General features: G+C 44.6%; 1 protein-coding gene across 1 annotated transcript in view; it reads right to left on the bottom strand.

Moving 5' to 3' along the window:
- Positions 1-20,756, bottom strand: part of LOC116982666 (putative pre-mRNA-splicing factor ATP-dependent RNA helicase DHX32) — a 127,148-nt gene that overhangs the window by 7,271 nt on the left and 99,121 nt on the right. The window contains exons 8-11 of the mRNA XM_033036001.1: positions 18,837-19,028; positions 9,709-9,834; positions 7,537-7,727; positions 4,200-4,390 (exon numbers count right to left, since the gene is read on the bottom strand). Of these exons, the coding sequence (XP_032891892.1) occupies positions 4,200-4,390; positions 7,537-7,727; positions 9,709-9,834; positions 18,837-19,028 (700 nt within the window). The remainder of the gene's footprint in view (positions 1-4,199; positions 4,391-7,536; positions 7,728-9,708; positions 9,835-18,836; positions 19,029-20,756) is intronic.

Below are 20,756 nucleotides of genomic sequence, written 5' to 3'. Positions count from 1 at the left end.
ACACATACATCCACCTATATACGCACCAGTGTTGCAGCGGTACAGTTCTGCCACACAGTGTGAGGGACCTAGGTTCGATCCTAACCACGGGTGCCATCTGTACCGAATTTGTACATTCTACCCATGACCGCATGGGTTTTCTCCCAGTGCTCTGGTTTCATAGACATGCAGGTTTGTTGGTTAATTGGCTTCTGTAAATTGTCTCTAGTGATGGGATAGAACTAATATACGGGGACCATTGGACGGCGTGGGCACGGTGGGCCGGATGGCCTATTTCCATCTATATATCTAAACTAAACCACATTCCTTCCTCTAGCTTCACCATTTGCATCTCTTCAATCCTTTTGCCTCATACCTTGTCTTTTCATCTCTGGCCTTAATCTGACCATCTTTCAAAACCCACCTGCATCCACCGATTACTTGTCCAGCTTCTCCTCTCTTCAGGCTTTCTTTCAACTCCCCTCTCCACCCCCCCACCCCACGCATAATCAGTCAGAAGAAGGGACCAGACACAAAATGTCACCTATCCACGCTCTCCAGAGAGACCAGCTGACCTGCTGAGTTACTCCAGCACTACAATGCCCTCTATAATGTTTGGGACAAAGGCCCATCATTTATATATTTACCTCTGTAGTCTACAATTTGAGATTTGTAATAGAAAAAAATCACATATGGTTAAAGTGCACATTGTCAGATTTTAATAAAGGCCATTTTTATACATTTTGGTTTCACCATGTAGATATTACAGCAGTGTTTATACTTGTCCCCCCATTTTAGGGCACCATAATGTTTGCCACATTGCAATATAATGTAATTAAAGTAGTCATGTTTAGCATTTTATTGCATATTCTTTGCATGCAATGACTGCTTGAAGTCTGCGATTCATGGACATCACCAGTTGCTGGGTGTCTTCTCTGGTGATGCTCTGCCAGGCCTGTATTACAGCCATCTTTAGCTTATGCTTGTTTTGTGGGCTAGTCTCCTTCAGTTTTCTCTTCAGCATATAAAAGACATGCTCAATTGGGTTTGGATCGTGTGATTGACTTGGCTACAAAGATTTGTCCATTTTTTAGCTTTGAAAAACTCCTTTGTTGCTTTAGCAGTATGTTTGGGATCATTGTCTTGCTGTAAAATGAACCGCCGGCCAATGCGTTTTGAGGCATTTGTGTGAACTTGAGCAGATAGGATGCATCTGTACACTTCAGAATTCATTATGCTACTACCATCAGCAGTTGTATCATTAATGAAGATAAGTGAGCCAGTACCTTCAGCAGCCATACATGCCCAGGCCATAACACCCCCACCACCGTGTTTCACAGATGAGGTGGTCTGCTTTGGATCTTGGGCAGTTCCTTCTCTCCTTCATACTTTGCTCTTGCCATCACTCTGATATAAGTTAATCTTCGTCTCATCTGTCCACAAGACCTTTTTCCAGAACTGTGGTTGCTCTTTTAAGTACTTCTTGGCAAACTGTAACCCGGCCATCCTATTTTTGCAGCTAACCAGTGGTTTGCATCTTGCAGTGTAGCCTCTGTATTTTTGTTCATGAAGTCTTCTGTGAACAGTGGTCATTGACAAATCCACACTTGACTCCTGAAGAATGTTTCTGATCTGTCGGACAGGTGTTTGGATTTTTTCTTTATTATAGAGAGAATTCTTCTGTCATCAGCTGTGGAGGGCTTCCTTGGCCTGCCAGTCCCTTTGCGATTAATAAGCTCACCAGTGCTCTCTTTCTTCTTAATGACGTTTCAAACAGTTGATTTTGGTAAGCCTAAGGTTTGGCTGATTTCTATAACAGTTTTATTCTTGTTTCCTAGTCTCATAATGGCTTCTTTGACTTTCATTGGCACAACTTTGGTCCTCATGTTGATAAACAGCAATAAAAGTTTCCAAAGGTGATGGAAAGACTGGAGGAAAGACCAGGTGCTGAGAGTCTTATACCTGCATTAAGGGGGCAATTAAACACACCTGAGCAATTACAAACACCTGTGAAGCCATGTGTCCCAAACATTATGGTGCCCTAAAATGGGGGGGACTCTGTATAAACGCAGCTGTAATTTCTACATGGTGAAACCAAAATGTATAACAATATCCTTTTAATAAAATCTGACAATGTGCACTTTAACCACGTGTGATTTTATTAAATTACAAATCTCAAAATGTGGAATAGAGGAAGTAAATAAATGATGGGTCTTTGTCCCAAACATTATGGAGGGCACTGAATGTCTTTTCTTGCAAATCAGCATTGGCAGTTCCTTGTTTCTGTTTTAATCCAGTTCACCCAGCTTCTTGCAACAACGTTTTGAGTACTTTCAAGTACTTATGCAGTTCCCTTTTGATAGCCACTACTAAACCCGCTTCCATTAACCTTAACATTAACTACTCCCCCAGTAGTGTATTCCAAATTCTAACCACTTGCTGACAAACAGATTCTACGCACACCACTTTGGTTCCTCAGTCAGTTTTTCAGGATCGGTTTCCCTCTACTTATTCTGTCCACCCCCTACTCCCAGAACAATCTCAGATTCTTCGAGTATTTAAAATCCCTCACCGCTAGAACCACCTTATGTCTCTTCTGCACTGCCTCTTAAGGCCTTCACATCTTACCTAAAGAATGATATCAAGAATTGGATACAGCTGTTTTTTTACATTGTTAATTATTACTTACTCCCACTTGTAAGAGAGATCGGGTGCGGCAGAGACGTCCCAGATTGTTACCTTGATTAGAGGTTATTAGTTACAAGGAGAGTCATAGTCTTACAGCATGGAAACAGGCCCTTCAGCCCATCTTGCCCACGCCGGCCAACATGTCCCATCCACACAAGTCCCACATGTCTGTGTTTAGCCCATATACCTGCAAACCTGTCCTATCCATGTACTGGTTTCTTAAACGTTGTGATAGTACCTGCCTCAACCACCTACTCCGGTAGATCGTTCCATACATCCACCACCCTTTGTGTGAAAAAGTTATGTCTCAGGTTCCTATAAAATCTTTCCCTCCTCACCTTAAACCTATGTCCCCTGGTTCTCGATTCCCCTACTCTGGGCAAGAGACTGCGCGTCTACCGGATCTATTCCTCTGATGGTCGAGAGATTGGACAAACTAGGATTTTTTTTCTCCTGAGTGTTGGAGGTTGAGGGAAGTTCTGATACGTATATAAAATTATGGAGGCTTAGATAGGGGAGATGGTCAGAACCTTTTCACTAGGGAGGAAATGTCAAAGACTGGAGGACATAGATTGAAGGGGAGAGAAGCATAGTTTAAAGGAGTTGTGCGGGGTAGGTTTTGTTTCACACAGAATGCAGTATGTGGCAGTGATGGTGGAGGAGGCAGATATGCTAAGTGACATCTAAGAAGATTTTAGAGAGGCACATGGATATGCAAGGAATGGTGGGATTATGTGCAGGCAGATGAGGTTAGTTAAACCTGGCATCTTGTTTGACATGGACATTGTGGGCTGAAGGGTCTGCTCCTGTGCTGCACTGTTCTCTCTTCTATCTACTCCATAGTTCTATTCATAAAGCTCAGAATCCTAGAATCATTTTAATAGGTTTTATCAAACAATCCTGGCACACGCAATGAGCTGCATACACATATAATACACACATATGCTCATGCTGCAGTTATAAAAGATGTTGGGGAGGCCGCATTTAGAGTATTGTGTTCAGTTCTGGGCACCATGTTATAAGAAAGATGTTGTCAAGCTGGAAATGGTACCGAGAAGATTTACAAGGAAGTTGCCAGGACTCGAGGGTCAGAGCTATAGGGAGAGGTTGAGTAGGCTAGGACTCTATTCCTTGGAGCACAGAAGGATGAGGGGTGTACTTATAGAGGAGTATAAATTCATGAGAGGAATACATCAGGTTGATGCACAGAATCTCTTAGCAGGGGAATCGAGGACCAGAGGACATAGGTTTAAGGTGAGGGGGAAAAGATTTATGAGGAATTTGAGGGGTAACATTTTCACACAAAGGGTGGTAGGTGTATGGAACGAGCTGCCAGAGGAGGTAGTTGAGGCAGGGACTCACCCAATATTTAAGAAACAGTTAGACAGGTACATGGATAGGACAGGTTCAAACGCAGGCAGGTAGGACTAGTGTACCTGGAGCAAATTGAACCAAAGGGCCTTTATTCCATACTGTATGACTCTATAACAATCCAATTCTGAAGAAAGAAACCCATTTTACACCAGCCTTACATTTCCGGGTGAATCTCGGAGACAACACTGATACAGTTGTCTTGAAAGATGGTAAACTCATGATAAAGGACCCAGGAGGGAGGCGGCAGCTGAGGTTTTCGGGTGAGGTAAGACGACATAGGATGTAGGTGAGCCACGTGATTGTGATTCAGCATCAAGTAATTTCCAGATCCATCCACATCTCTGGCCACCTAGAAACAGGTCGTGTTTGAGGGCGGGGTAGAGAGAGGAAGGGTGCAGAGAGAAAAGGGGAAAGTAGTGTTATTAATCTGATATAATAAAAACAATCCTTACATTTTCCATTGAACTGCATATAACATAGAACATACTAAGAGCGCAGAATAGTACAATTTGAGAATAGGCCCTTTTACCCACAATATCTGATCTGAACGTGATGCACAGTTAGAAATAGAAACAAGGAACTGCAGGTGCTGGTTAATAGATAGAAGGGCACAAAGTGCTGGAGTAACTCATCAGGTCAGGCAGCATCTTGGGAGAACGTGGATAGGTGACGTTTCGAATCGAGACCCAAAGCATCACCTATCCATGTTCTACAGAGATGCTGCCTGATCCTTGGGGTTACCCCAGTACTTTGTGTCTTATGATCCCGTTAATCTCCTCTATCTGCACATGATCCATATCCTTCCATTCCCTGCAAATCCATGTGCCTATCTAAAATATTTCCTCTGGCAGCACGTTCCAGGCACCAGGTATGTAAAAAAACTATTCCCCCCACCCCGACCTTACAGCTATGCCCTCTCGCCTTTGACATTTCAAAAGGTTCTGACTTTCTCCCTTTATGCCTTTCATAATTATGTATACTTCTATTAGGTCTCCCGTATTGTGTCGATACCATATATCAAGAATGTAATCACAACCTCATTCCATCAAAGTGCTAAGATTTCCCTGTCACATAAATTGTGAGATCAAGTTTGATCTGTACTATGTATCAAGCGCCAGAGACCGGGGTTCGAACGTGACTACAGGTGCTGTCTGCATGGAGTTTGTCCATTCTCCCTGTGTCCACGTGGGTTTTCTCAGGATGCTCCCGTTTCCTCATACACTCTTCAGACGTACAGGTTTGTAGATTAATTGGTTACAATTAAAACTGTAAATTGTCCCTCGTGTGTAGTGTACGGGGTGATGGCTGGTCAGTGAGGACTCGGTGTCCAAAGGGACCTGTTTTTACACTGTATCTCTAAAGTATAAAGTCTATATATGCACATAAAGTAAATTCTCAGAAAATCATGTCAAGAATTCAAGAGATCCTATCAGGGGGGCAAGGGGGGCGGAGGGGGACACACAGTGGTGCAGCAGTAGAGTTGCTGCCTTATGGGCCTGTCCCACAGGCTATTATTTAGGCAACTGCCGGCGACTAGGCTGTCACCACATGGTCACTGGGGTGTCGCCTGTATGGTTGTGAGTCGTCTCCTCAGTTCCCCAAAGAGTCGTAGCGTCTTTCTGGTCGCCGCTGGATTTTCAACATGGTTGAACATTTTTCGGAGACAGTCGGCGACAGTGGGTTTGACGCCAATGAGCGTAGCTTGACTTCTCCTGACGTAGGTTGTCACCAGGCTAATGTAGGCTCTCATCAGGTGACGTAGGTTGTCGCCGGTGCCGACTTCAGTTTTTTGTTGTTGTTAAAGTAATGATTCTATTTTGAATGTAATGTCGAAGGGCAGTCCAGTCGCCGGATTCTCGGCGACCTGCTACTACTATGACAGTCACTGGCAGTCACCTAAAAATAGCCTAAGTGGGACAGGCCCATTAGAGTGCCAAAGAATTGGGTTGAATCCTAACTGCAGGTGTTGGCTGTACAGAGTTTGGACGTTCTCCCTGTGACCGTGTGGGGTTTTTCTGGGTGCTCCGATGTCCTCCCAAACTCCAAAGACATAAAGGTTTGTCTGTAAATTGGCTTTGGTAAAAACTCTATAGTGTCCCTAGAGTGTAGCGTACGGGATAATTACTTGTCGGCGGGGTCTCATGTATATATATATATATATATATACATAAAATAAATTCTCAGATCCAATCAAGAAAGAGGTTCATTAGAGCCGTTTTAGGCAGGTTTATTGGCTGTTGCAGCTAAACCCAGAGAGATCAACATCACTGAAAAGAGCGGCCACTCTATTCAAATTTATTTTGGAAACTTCATTCCCTGAAGCAAGTCAACTTTGTGAACATTTCTTCCACTCAATTGAATTTTGCAGCTTCAATAATAACATGGTAGGTCAGGAGCCCTGGTGTTTGTTTTAAATCTGCAGTTTCTCGGTAGTTGAAGCATCATATTCTGCACTGTTTCTCTTTATAGAGTCAGTGGCACAGTGTGGAAACAGGCCCTTCGGCTCAACTTTCCCACTGGCCAACATGTCCCAGCTACACTAGTCCCACCTGTCTGCGTTTGAACCATATCCCTCCAAACCTGTCCGATCCTTGTACCTATCTAGCTGTTTCTGAAACGTTGGGATAGTCCCAGCCTCAACTACCTCCTACAGCAGCTCGTTCCATACACCCACCACCACAAAAGTTACCCCTCAGATTCCTATTATATCTTTTCCCCTTCACCTTAAACCTATGTCCTCTGGTCCTTGATTCACCTACTCTTTATGCACTACCTGAGAGACTAATGTATGGTAATATTTTCCTGGAAAGCAAGCAAAACAAAGGCTTTTACTGCACCTCAGTAGACGTGACTATCATAAACCAATACCAATAAATAAGTTACAAGGAAAGATCACCATGCTATGGCATGCAACATTGGTGTACATAGCTTAATAAATGTCTACCGTTAGCATCAATTAGACTGTAGATCGTACTTTAGACTTTAGAGATACAATAGATACAATGTAGGAGTAGGCATTCCGGCCCTTCGAGCCAGCACCGCCATTAAATGAGATCATGGCTGATCTTCCACAATCTGTACCCCGTTCCTGCCTTCTCCCCATACCCCCTAACTCCGCTATCTTTAAGAGCCCTATCTAGCTCTCTCTTGAAAATATCCAGAGAACTGGCCTCCACCGCCCTCTGAGGCAGAGAATTCCACAGATTCACAACTCTTTGTGTGAAAAAGTGTTTTCTCATCTCCGTTCTAAATGGCTTATCCCTTATTCTAAAACTGTGGCCCCTGGTTCTGGACTCCCCCAACATCAGGAACATGTTTCCTGCATGTCCAAACCCAGAGAAAACCTCATGTGATCACAGGGAGAACGTACACACTCCGCACATACGAGCACCCGTAGTCAGGATTAAACCCGGGTCTCTGGCGCTGTAAGGCAGCAGCTATACTGCTGCGTCATCATGCCGACCTGATTACTATGGCAGGGGTCTGATCACGCACCTTAAGGAAGTAGCCAGAGATTAGAGCTCGCTTTATGTTGAGAACGTTCTCTTCCATCCCGAAGTTAGGTGGTGAGATTGGCAGCTCGATTCTCTGCATCAGCTCCAAAAGTTCGTAACGAATGATATCGGCCAACTTCAGAGCAGAATAACTCAGATAATTCTTCAGGCACCACGTTTCATCTTCATTATCTGCAAGCAAATTTTTCAGTGACAACCACCCAGACTATCCTCACACTGGCAGATAAATTGAAATGCTCCACAAGCAGTATAGGCATTATTAAGGAATTATGACAAATTAAGAACTTTTAAACAGCAAAAAAATGTTTTGGTCACTGCAGTTTTCATCCAGAGGCAAAGAGTCGCAAAAAAATTGTTGGAAATAGGCAGAATGTTAATATTTAAAGAAGCATGTTTAGTTTACTTTAGTTTATTGTCACGTGTACCGAGGAAGTACAGTGAAAAGCTTTTTTATTGCGTGCTATCCAGTCAGCATGATTAAAATCAAGCCGCCTATAGTCCAGATACAGGATTAAGGGTAAAGCGTTTAGTGCAAGATAAGAGTCTAGTAAAGTCCAATTAAAGATAGTCGATGGGTCTCCAACGAGATCTGCCATTCCTTGGCCCATTTGCTCAGATGATCAAGATCCCATGCTGATCTATTCATGTTCTCCAGGGATGCTCCCTGAGCCACTGAGTTACTCCAGCTCTTTGTGTTAAGGATTAGTGGGTATTAGCTTTAGAAATTGGAGAAACTTGGATTGTTTTCTCTGAAACGTCAGAGGTTGAGGGGAGGCCTGGTAGAAGTTTATAGAATTATGATGCTTAAATAGGGTATACAGTCAGAACCTTATACCTAACGTGGAAATGTCATAGACCAGAAGGCATAGTTTGAAGGAGAGAGGACCAAATTTTAAAGGAGATGTGGGGGGGAGCCTAGGTCCAAAGGTCATAAGCTAAGAATAAAAGGACGTATCTTTAAAAAGGAGATGTGAAGGAATTTCTTTAGTCAGACGACAGTGGATCTGTGGAATTCATTGCCACAGAAGACTGAGGCAAGCCGCTGAGGATGTTCTCCCGTTTCGACGTCGGAGTTCCATCATCCCGGCGAGCGGGCCTGAACATCGTGCCGCCCGCAGCAGCGACTGCGGGGGGCTTCAGGAGGTCCCAACCAAGGGTAAACATCAAAGGACATCAAAGAGGAGCATGACTGAGCTTTGGGCCTTCCCTCACAGTGGGAAAACTTTGATTCCGCTGTGTGGGGGAATGTTTATGTTAAAGACTATCGTGTTCTGTTCTTCTCTTTTTATTCGTATGACTGTATGGTGACCCCAAATCTCACTGTACCAATTGGTGCATATGACAATAAATGTCTCTTGTCCTGTCTGTGGAAAGTCATTGGAAATTTCTAAGGCACAGATTGACAGATTCTTGATTAGTATGGGTGTCAGGAGTTATGGGGAGAAGGCAGGAGAATGGAGATGAGAGGGAAAGATAGATTAGCCACGATTGAATGGCGGAGTAGATTTGGAGGGCCGAATGGCCTTATTCTGCTCCTAGAATTTATGAATTAATGAAACATGATGTTCCCACACACAAAACCAAGCCGACTATCCTAAATCAGTTATTCCTTTCCAAATGCATATAGATCCAGTCCCTCAGACCTACAGTACTGTAGTGTGTTGCTTTTGAGACAAGCACTATTAATTGCGGCACACTGCACTTGTTTCTGATTAGTGTCAATGTAGATTAACAGTGAAGAGCTTGATTTCTTATTGCATGAGATTTTATTTCAGAAGTCTCAAAATAAATTTAAAACCTTTCTATTTTGGGTCATAATTGTCACACAGCAGGAACTAAGCTGATAAACAGAGAGGAAGTAGAAACCAGAGAGCAAAGCCAGAGAGGATCCAAGAACACTCTGTGCAGGGATACAAGGAATGGAGGGATGACAGAGAGGAGAAAGAGAGCAGGTGAGAAAGAGAGTAGACAGAGAGAAAGAGAGAGCGAGAGATTCAGAGAGGGAGGGTGGAGAAAGCGAGGGAGGGAGAGGGAGAGATGGTGGGGGCAGAGAGAGGGGGTTAGAGAGCTGCCTCAGTGGGGGGAAATTGTGACATTTTGGATCAAAGCCATGTATCATGACGAACTTTACAACTGCTTAATTCACACTTACGCTGTTTGAAGGCATTGTAGACATTGATGAGCGTAAAATGGTCGCCCTCAGGATGCAGAAGTACCCTTCTGCGAATCGCCGCAGATTCCTCCAAATGCTTTGGTGGCACAACGAAACACGGTGATGCTAAAAAGATAAATAATTCTGGTCAGATATGTCTTTGGAATGTTGATACTGCCTTTCACAATCTTAGATTGTCGCAAAAGCTTTGCAGATGATTTGAAGTGCTGAAACCAGGTAATGTAGGGAAACATGGCAGCCAATTTTGACATCGTCAACTAAATATGAAAGAAAGAACTGCAGATGCTGGTAACATCTAAGGTAGACACAAAATGCGTGAGTAACTCAGCGGGTGAGGCAGCATCTCTGGAGAGAAGGAATGGGCAACGTTTCGGGTGGAGACCTTTGTTCAGACTGATGTAAGGGGAGGGGGCGAGACAAAGATAGAATGTAACAGATCTGGGTTAAGAAGTGGTTGTAGAGTCAGGGGAAGGAGGAATCACAGAGGGGGACCAGTGAGAGAGGATGCTGCTGAACTCTCGTCGGAGAGAGTAAAACTTCTTCAAAGTAGACATACCTTGAAGAGATTTCGCAGTAGAGTGTAAGAAAGAACTGCAGATGGACAAAATGTGTATCTCACCTTCCATCCCATCAGCCGTCACATACAGCAAATAATCCTCCAACATTTTTGCCACCTCCAATGGGATCCCACTACTGGCCACATCTTCCCATCTCCATCCCTTTCTGCAGAGACCATTCTCTCCGTAACTCCCTGGTCAACTCATCCCTTCCCACCCAAACCACCCCCTCCCCAGGTATTTTCCCCTGCAACCGCAGTAGATGCAACACCTGTCCCTTTACCGACCCCCTTGACTCCATCCAAGGATCTAAGCAGTCTTTCCAGGTGAGGCAGAGGTTCACCTGCACCTCCCCCAACCTCATCTACTGCATCCACTGTTCCAGGTGTCAACTTCTTTACATCGGCGAAACCAAGCGCAGGCTCGGCGATCATTTCGCTGAACACCTCCGCGCAGTCCTTCCTAACCTATCTGATCTCCCAGTAGCTCAGCACTTCAACTCCCCCTCCCATTGCCAATCTGCAGACACAAAGTGCTGGAGTAACAGCAGGTCAGGCAGCATCTCTGAAGAAAAGGGATTGGTGATGTTTCCGTGTTGTGACCCTTCTTCAGACTGGAAATACGTGGGGAGGGGGATGGTGGGGGGGCGGGGAATCAAATATGGGTTTTTGCATTTTGATTGGAAATGTAGGTTGGCTAAGGTACCTAGAACAATTGTTTGCATTTGAAAGAAAGACTATTCCACCCATTTAGTTAAGTTTGACTCGTTTTTCACTCGCTGCCCATACCGTTATGGCAATTGGAGGAGGTGTGCTGATATATAGAAGAGTTTTGGATTCACCAAACAGGCGAAGGAGGTATACCAGCAGTGGACCACAGTCCATCCCTCTGAGTGTGGATCTGTGGGTCCATGATATGGACCCACTGGAAATCCTTGAGTTTTAGTTTAGAGATATACATAGAAACATAGAAATTAGGTGCAGGAGTAGGCCATTCGGCCCTTCGAGCCTGCACCGCCATTCAATATGATCATGGCTGATCATCCAACTCAGTATCCCGTACCTGCCTTCTCTCCATACCCTCTGATCCCCTTAGCCACAAGGGCCACATCTAACTCCCTCTTAAATATAGCCAATGAACTGGCCTCGACTACCCTCTGTGGCAGGGAGTTCCAGAGATTCACCACTCTCTGTGTGAAAAAAGTTTTTCTCATCTCGGTTTTAAAGGATTTCCCCCTCTCGGTTTTAAAGGATTAAAGGATTAGCATGGAAATGGGAGATTCCGCCCACCGTGTCCGTGTCTTTGCATGCACATTAACAAAACAAATAAATGTGCAAAATATTATCAATGATCATGTTGCAAAACAGTCCTGCACTGTGTTTAAAGGATGAGTTCAGAAACTTTGTACGATCCTCTTTGCCAATTTTGTTATATTCCGGACGGCAGCATGAAGAACAAGACTTACACACTGGTTGCCTGGATCACGAGAGAGAGATTTATCATCCAGCATTCTCTGTTATATTGAACACCAACTCATTAACATGCACATGAATATGTATGAATACATTACAGTGATGAACAGGATAACCAGATGGAATCTCAGCTTGGGAACATATAGGGTGGCATGGTTAGAAACATAGAAAATAGGTGCAGGAGCAGGCCATTCGGCCCTTCAAGCCTGCACCGCGATTCGATATGATCATGGCTGATCATCCAACTCAGTATCCTGTACCTGCCTTCTCTCCATACCCCCTGATCCCTTTAGCCACAAGGGCCACATCTAACTCCCTCTTAAATATAGCCAATGAACTGGCCTCAACTACCTTCTGTGGCAGAGAGTTCCACAGATTCACCACTCTCCGTGTAATTCCACACAATTCACCACTCTCTGTGTAATGTTTAATGCAGGCCAAATAGGGGCTGGAAAGGGAGTGGAATTAGTAACTAGGAAATGGAGATTGTTGCATTGTGTAACACTGCAACCAACCATCTTGTCGTTCCAACAAACAGTTCCAAACCACAGCTTCTTCTTCCTTCGTGTGGCGTGCACAGACTAAAGTTGTAGGACAACATGTTCTATTTGATCTCACGTTTGTACACGTCGAGTTGATTGCATTAGTCGAAACAGGGCGGACCACGTGAAGGTTGCAATCTTCCACCCCAAACCACTGCTGATGGACACAAAATGCAGGAGAAGGTCAGTGGGGCAGGCAGCATCTCTGGACAAAATGAATAGGTGACGTTTCGAGTCGAGACCCTCCTTCAGACTGAGAGTCGGGGAGAGGGAGACAGAGATATGGCAGGGTAAGGTGAAAACGAGAAAACAAAGGGGACAAAGATCAATGTAGAATAGATAATTGTTAGCTAGAGGAAGGTGACAACAAGGCTTACAAAGATAAAAATTAATCAGGAGGCGAGTCAGACCGGTCGGAGAATGAGGATGAGGAGAAGGGATGAAGAGAGAGAGAGAGAGAAAGTAAGAGTTACTTAAGAGTTAGATAAGTCAATATTCATAACGCTGGGGTGTAAGCTGCCCACGCGAAATTTGAGGTGCTGTTCCTCCAATTTACATTGGGCCTCACTCTGAAGATGGAGGAGGCTCAGGACAGAAAGGTGAACAGACAGAAACCACTGCTGTCATCATCATACAGCAGTGTGGAAGGTCAGATATCAATACCTCGTGTGATGCAAACAACTAATCCGAGACAAATAGTTCAGAAAGTTTCTTCTTTCCTTTTCATAAAAGCGTTCAAATATAAGTAGTACCCAAGGAAAGAGAACGATTGGAATGTGAAAGTGGCTGTCTGCTCAACAGAGGTACCACAGTGAGCAGAGGCTCCAAATGGGAGTCGAGTCCTCTTTCACCATGACTTTGATCTCAGAAGCACTAATTATTATTAGAAACTAATTACTATTAGAAAAATAGATAGATGCAGTAGGCCATTCAGCCCTTCGAGACAGTACCGCCATTCAATATGATCATGGCTGATCATCCAAAATCATATCCCATTCCTGCTTTCCCCCCATATCCCTTGATTCCGTTAACCCCAAGAGCTAAATCTAACTCTCACTGGAAAATGTCCAGTGAATTGGCCTCCACTGCCTTCTGTGGCGGAGAATTTCAGATTCACAACTTTCTGGGTGAAAAAGTTTTTCCTCATCTCAGTCCTAAATGGCCTACCCTTTGTTCTTAAACTGTGACCCTTGGTTCTGGACTCTCTCAACATCGGGAATATTTTTCCTACATCTAGCCTGTCCAATCCTTTAAGAATTTTATGTTTCTATAAGATCCCCTCACAACCTTCTAAACTCTAGTGAATACAAGCCCAGTCGACCCATTCTTTCATCATCAGAAGTACAACTGTGGAGGATCTCAGCGTGGAAATGGGTCCCTCAGCCCAACTTGTGTACGCCAACCAAGATACCTCATCTATATTAGTCCCACCTCTCCACGCTTGGCCCATAAAGCCCTTCCCACTTTCACGACTTAATTCACGACATCTGCCGAGTTTGCCCTTGACTCATACTCGCAGCAGGGTCGTTAGGAGGTCGTAGGTAGGTCTTAGGAGTTTGTAGGTAGGTCGTAGGAAGGTCATAGGTATTCGTGTCATCAAGTGGGTCGGGGCGTTTTTTCTAGCATGAAGAAAAATGTCCACGAGTAAAAAAGGTCCTGAATTAGGTCGTGAAAGTGGGACAGGGGCTTTACTCTCCAAAACTGTCCTATCCATGTACCTGTCCAAATGTCTCTGAAACATTGTGATAGTGCCTGCCTTAACTACCTCCCAACTAACTCCGCCGGTGGCTTATCCCACCATCTTACCCCTCAGATTTCTATTATATCACCTTAAACCTATGTCTCAATTCCCCATACTCTGGGCAAAAGATCCAGATACAGTTATCCAATCTATTTCTCAGATTTGAACACCTCTATAAGATCACCTCTCATCCTCCTGTACTCCAAGGACTAGGGTCCCAGCCTGCTCAACCTCTCCCGATAGCTCAAGCCCCTGAGTCCTGGAAAAATCCTCATAAATCTTCCCTGCACCCTTTCCAGCTTGACAACATCTTTCCTACAAAGATAGACACAAAATGCTCGAATTACTCAGCAGATCAGGCAGCATCTCTGGAGAAAAGGAACCTGGTCCTTTTCCCTAGAGAAGACCTAGGCATTATCTACAGAGATGCTGCCTGGCCCGCTGAGATACTCCAGCATTTTGTGTCTATCTTCGGTGTAATCCAGCATGTGCAGTTCATTCCCAAACATCTTTCCTATAACATGGTGACCAAAACTGAAGACAATACTCTAAATGCGGCCTCAGCAATGTCTTATACAACTGTAGCATGACCTCCCAAATTCTATACTCAATACCCTGACTGATGAGCTGTCATGCAGTTTTTTTTGTCCAGTTGCGTGCTGGACACCAACAAGTTCAAGTTCAAGTTCAAGTGAGTTCAAGTTCAAGTGAGTTCATTGTCATGTGTCCCTGTATAGGACAATGAAATTCTTGCTTTGCTTAAGCACACAGAAAATAGTAGGCATTTACTACAAAACAGATAAATGTGTCCATATACCATGATATAAATATATACACACATGAATAAATAAACTGGTAGTGCAAATAACAGAAAGTGGTTGCTAATAATCAGAGTTTTGTCCGAGCCAGGTTTAATAACCTGATGGCTGAGGGGAAGTAGCTATTCCTGAACCTGGTTGTTGCAGTCTTCAGGCTCCTGTACCTTCTACCTGAAGGTAGCAGGGAGATCAGTGTGTGGCCAGGATGGTGTGGGTCTTTGATGATACTGCCAGCCTTTTTGAGGCAGCGACTGCGATAAATCCCCTCGATGGAAGGAAGGTCAGAGCCGATGATGGACTGGGCAGTGTTTACTACTTTTTGTAGTCTTTTCCTCTCCAGGGCGCTCAAATTTCCGAACCAAGCCACGATGCAACCGGTCAGCATGCTCTCGACTGTGCACCTGTAGAAGTTAGAGAGAGTCTTCCTTGACAATCCGACTCTCCGTAATCCTCTCAGGAAGTAGAGGCGCTGATGAGCTTTTTTGATAATTGCGTTCGTGTTCTCGGACCAGGAAAGATCTTCAGAGATGTGCACCCCCAGGAATTTGAAGTTCTTGACCCTTTCAACCATCGACCCGTTGATATAAATGGGGCTGTGGGTCCCCCTCCTACTCCTTCCAAAGTCCACAATCAGTTCCTTGGTTTTGCTGGTGTTCAGGGCCAGGTTATTGCGCTGGCACCATATGGACAGTTGCTCGATCTCTCTTCTGTACTCTGACTCATCCCCATCAGTGATACGCCCCACAATAGTGGTGTCGTCAGCGAACTTGATGATGGAGTTCGCACTGTGGTTCGCTACGCAGTCATGGGTATAGAGTGAGTACAGCAGGGGGCTAAGCACGCAGCCTTGAGGTGCTCCCGTGCTGATTGTTATTGAGGCTGACACATTTCCACCAATACGAACAGACTGTGGTCTGTGGACGAGGAAGTCGAGGATCCAGTTGCAGAGGGATGCGCAGAGACCCAGTTCTGCGAGTTTGGTAACCAGTTTGGAGGGGATGATTGTGTTAAATGCCGAGCTGGTAATCAATGAATAACAGCCTGACATATGAGTTTTTGTTGAACACTTCAGTTCCCCACCCACATGCCTCAGAACTTCTTGTCTTAGCTCCTAGAACATTTCTAGGGGTCGACATCGCTGGATACCACAGCAGGGGAAGAAACCAACTCACTTCTTGGTCATAACCAGTTTGGAAATTCTGGGCTAAGTTTATTCTAGATTACAAAAACAAAACAATCTGCTACTGGCAGCAGAGGTTTCTCACATTGACTTGTACTTCCTGTTGAAAGGAGAAATACTGTGAAGGAGAGATTTCCCACGAAGTGCAGCATTCACAATCATCTCTTCAGGTCTCACTGGCTACCATGTGTTAAAGTGATAAACAATGCTAATTCTTCAGTCTGTGAAAGACAAGTGCACATGTAAGAGTCAAGTCAAGTCAAAGTATCCTTTATTGTCATTCAGACTGAACAAAATTTCGTGCCTTGCAGTCATAACATAGAATAAAATAACAAAACACACACTTAACACAGATTGAACATCCACCACAGTGAGTCTACCAGGCACCTCCTCACTGTGATGGAAGGCAAAAGTCTTAAAGTCCTTGTCTCTTCCCTCCTTGTTCTCCCTCTGCATTGAGGCGATCCAGGCTTCCGATGTTGTGACCCCGCCGGGTGATGGTAAGTCCCGAGGCCGAGTCTGTGTTCCGCGAACGGGCCGGTTCAAACTCCACGGCCCGGGGCAGTCGAAGCTGCCACCCTCCAGTCCAGCGGACGAAGCTGTTGTTGCGGGAGCTCCGGAGAACCGTTCACCAACCTGGGACCTGCGAGCTCCCGACGTTGTCGTCCACTGGGCCCGCGGCCGAGCCTCCAAAGCCAGGTCGCCGCTGCCACAACGCCACCACAGCCCCGAAGTCGGCCAGCCCCGCGTTGGCAAGTCCTGGCTCTGCCTCCGGAGCCTTGAGGTCGGTCCCAGTTGGAGGCCGCCAGCTGCGCGATTGGGCCTCAACGCAGACGGAGATGGGGATACGACAAGAAAAGGTCGCATCTCCCCCGAAGGAAGAGACTAAAAACAAGATTCTCCCACCTCCCCTCACACATACACAAATAAAATAAACTGAAATAAACCAAAACAAAAGAAAACAAAAAAACGAAAAGACAAACGGACTGCAGGCGAGCCGCAGCTACAGGGCAGCGCACCCACTTCCGGAGGTTAACTTATTCAATTTTCTTCCCAACTTACAAGAAAGTAAGTTGTACTACTCCAAAGACGTACAGGCTTGTAGGTTAATTGGCTTGGTGAATGTAAAAATTGTCCCTAGTGGGTGTAGGATAGGGTTAATGAGCGGGGATAGCTGGTCGGCGCGGACCCGGTGGGCCGATGGGGCCTGTTTCCATGCTGTATCTCTAAACTAAACAAAACAGGATTTGAAAATGGCACCAAACTGGTGACTACGTATTGCTAAACACTAACTCCCCCTCCCAATCCAATACTGACTTTTCTGTCTTTTTCACACTTTACCCTTCCTTATCTGTGTCTCCCTCTCCCCTGACTCTCAGTCTGAAGAAGGGTCTCGACCCGAAACGTCACCCATCCCTTCTATCCAGTGATGCTGACTGTCCCGCTCTGAGTTACTCCACCATTTTATGTCTAACTTTGGTGTAAACCAGCATTTGCAGTTCCTTCCGACACAGACCATGTATACAGTCTTAGTGTACTACTGCTATACACTTGTACTGTAGCTGAGATGCTTATCCAATGTGTGTCTAAATGCTTATGTATAGTGATACTTGTACTGAACTGTATAAAAAAATAATTTTCACTGTACCTCGGTGATAAAGTACCGCACCATAAGTACTGTATTGCATCCTAACCATTAAACACACTAATGAATGAGTAGGTTAATATATAATGAGCATTTGACAGCACTGGGACTGTACTCGCTGCAATTTAGAATAATGAGGGGGACCTCATTGAAAAATACAGAATAGTGAAAAGTTTAGATAGAGTGGATGTGGAGATGTTTCCACTAGTGACACAGCCTCAGAATTAAAGGATGTTCTTTTAGGAAGGATATAATGGAGAAATGTCTTTAGTCAGAGGGTGGTGAATCTGTGGAATTCTTTGCCACAGAAGGTGTGGAGGCCAAGTCAGTGGATATATTTAAGGCAGAGAAAGATAGATTCTTGATTAGTACGGGTGTCAGAGGTTATAGGGAGAAGGCAGTAGAATGGGGTTAGGAGGGAGAGATAGATCAGCCATGAGTGAACGGCAGAGTAGACTTGATGGGGCAAATGGCCTAATTCTGCTTCTACCACTTATGACCTAATGCGGTGATCAAGAATCATCATATTTACTTTCCTCAAGGGTAAGAGAGGATTCAGCATGCCATGAGGATTTTCTTGGAACTTCTACAGATGCACAATAGAAAGTATTTTGTGATATTTAAAATAATGTTTTTGAGGGATTACCATAGTTACGTCACTCACATGCTTTCATACTTTGACTCTCTCACTGTTTTCTCCCTCGCAGAAGGATTATTAAAATTGCCTGCTGGAACTCTGAACTAAAAACATAATGCTGTTTCCAAAGTTCATAATCATAGGAATAGAATTAGGCCATTCAGCCTATCGAGTCTACTATTCAATCATAGAAACATAGAAAATAGGTGCAGTAGTAGGCCATTCGGCCCTTTGAGCCAGCACCGCCATTCAATATGATCACAGCTAATCATCTAAAATCAGTATCCTGTTCCTGCTTTTTCCCCCATATCCCCTGATTCCTTTAGCCCTAAGAGCTAAACCTAACTCTCTCTTAAAAACATCCAGTGACTGATCTATCAATCCCTCTCAACCCCATTCTCCTGCCTGCATGAGGTACGTTTTTTAATTTACCATCCTGACATAGAAAAGATGAGGTAAATTGGGGGTGGGCACAACAATAACTAAAAATTTATTTTAAAATAAATGATTCTCACCTATTACCATTGCAGCTATTGTTAACATCTCATTCACGCAGTCAAATTCACAAGATGCAAGCAGAGCTTTGGCAAGCTGGGGATCCAGGGGGAATTCAGACATAATTATTCCAACTTCTGACAAATTCCCGTCGTCGTCCAGAGCAGCTAAATAATCCAGGTCCTCCAGTGCCTGCATCAGAGCCTCGGGAGCTGAGAAAGAAGACAGGAATCACACATCAACTCTTTGTATTAGTACAGCCACAGGACAATAATTACTATTGCCTCCAGAGTTGCTCGTAGAGTCTTGCAGCAAAATAGCGGGCCCTTGGGCCCAACTTGTCCACGCAGATCCAAGCTGTCCATGGCCTCTTCTAAACATTTTAGTTTAGCTTACTTTAGAGATACAGCACAGAAAGAGGCCCTTCGCCCCACCAGGTCCGCACCAACCAGCGATCCCCGCAAATTAATGCTATTCTACACACACGACAAAGAATTTACAATTATACCAAGCCAGTTAACCTACAAACTTGTATGTCTTTGGAGTGTGGGAGGAAACCGGAGCACCCTGAGAAAAACGGTGTCGGTCACAGGGTGAATGTACAAACTCTGTACAGACAGCACCCATAGTCAGGATTGAACCCGGGTCTCTGCCACTGTAAGGCAGCGACTCTACCGCTGCGCCATCGTGCCGGCCTTTTGTATCCATAAGGTCAGGTATCGACAAGCTCAATTTTAATGTTAGTTTTAGAGATACAGCGTGCTTTTCCGATTGAAATGCTGACTAGTGGTGCACAGCAGTGGTTGATACTGGGGAACATTTATTGTGCATAACAATAAATGGCACAATGGGCTAAGTGTTCGTCTGGCGACAGATGGCACAATGGGCTAAGTGTTCGTCTGGCGACCGGAAGGTAGCTGGTTCGAATCCCGCTTGGAGTGCATACTGTCGTTGCGTCCTTGGGCAAGACACTTCACCCACCTTTGCCTGTGTGTGTGGATGTAATTATGTGAAGCACTTTGGGGTCAATGCAAGTTGACTAAAAATGTGCTATATAAATAAAGAAATTTAATTTAATTTAATAATCTATCTTAACGATTTGGATGTAGATGACGGAAATTTTTCGTTTTAGTTTTTGCCACCCTACAGTTGCGCCATTGTGCACCCTAATTCTGATAGTTGCTACCTGCACAAGTCTACCTGCACAAGACAGTCATGCTTTTCCAAGTCTGAATGCACAGTGCACCCATCCAGACTGAATGGCTAGTTATTGACCCCACTCATTTTTTAACCATAGCTTCCAAGAGAACTAAAGAGTCATTTCACATCAATACCAGTATTTCTATGTCTGATGATTATGACCTAATTGTCCTCTTTTTTCAAGTAAACCAAATTTAAAGTAGAAGAAATTTGCCTAATCAGTCTGGCACATGTGTAGAAGCTATGTGAAGGCATATGAGATGGATATTTGTTTAAGGTGAGAGGGGAAAATTTTAATAGGAACCTGAGGGGAAACGTTTCCACACAGAGAGTGGTGGGTATATGGAATGACCTGCCAGAGGAGGTAGTTGACGCAGGTATCATAACAATATTTAAAAGATATTTTCACAGATTTTTTAGTTTAGTTTAGAGATACAGTGCGGAAACAGGCCCTTCGGCCCACCGAGTCCGCACCGACCAGCGATCCCCGCACATTAACACACTAGAAACGATTTACATTTATATCGAGCCCATTAACCTATAAACCTGTATGTCTGAAGTGTGGGAGGAAACCGAAGATCTCCGAGAAAACCCACGCGGGTCGCGGGGAAAACCTACAAACTCCATACAGACAGCACCTGTAGTCGGGATTGTACCCGGGTCTCCGATGCTGCAAACGCTGTAAGGCAGCAACTCTACCGCTGCACCCTTGACGTGGATATGGGCCAAACGCGACAGGT

This window comes from Amblyraja radiata, chromosome 1 (genome assembly GCF_010909765.2).
Source record: "Amblyraja radiata isolate CabotCenter1 chromosome 1, sAmbRad1.1.pri, whole genome shotgun sequence".
Lineage (NCBI taxonomy): Eukaryota > Metazoa > Chordata > Chondrichthyes > Rajiformes > Rajidae > Amblyraja > Amblyraja radiata.
This window is presented reverse-complemented; position numbering and strand designations above follow the sequence as displayed.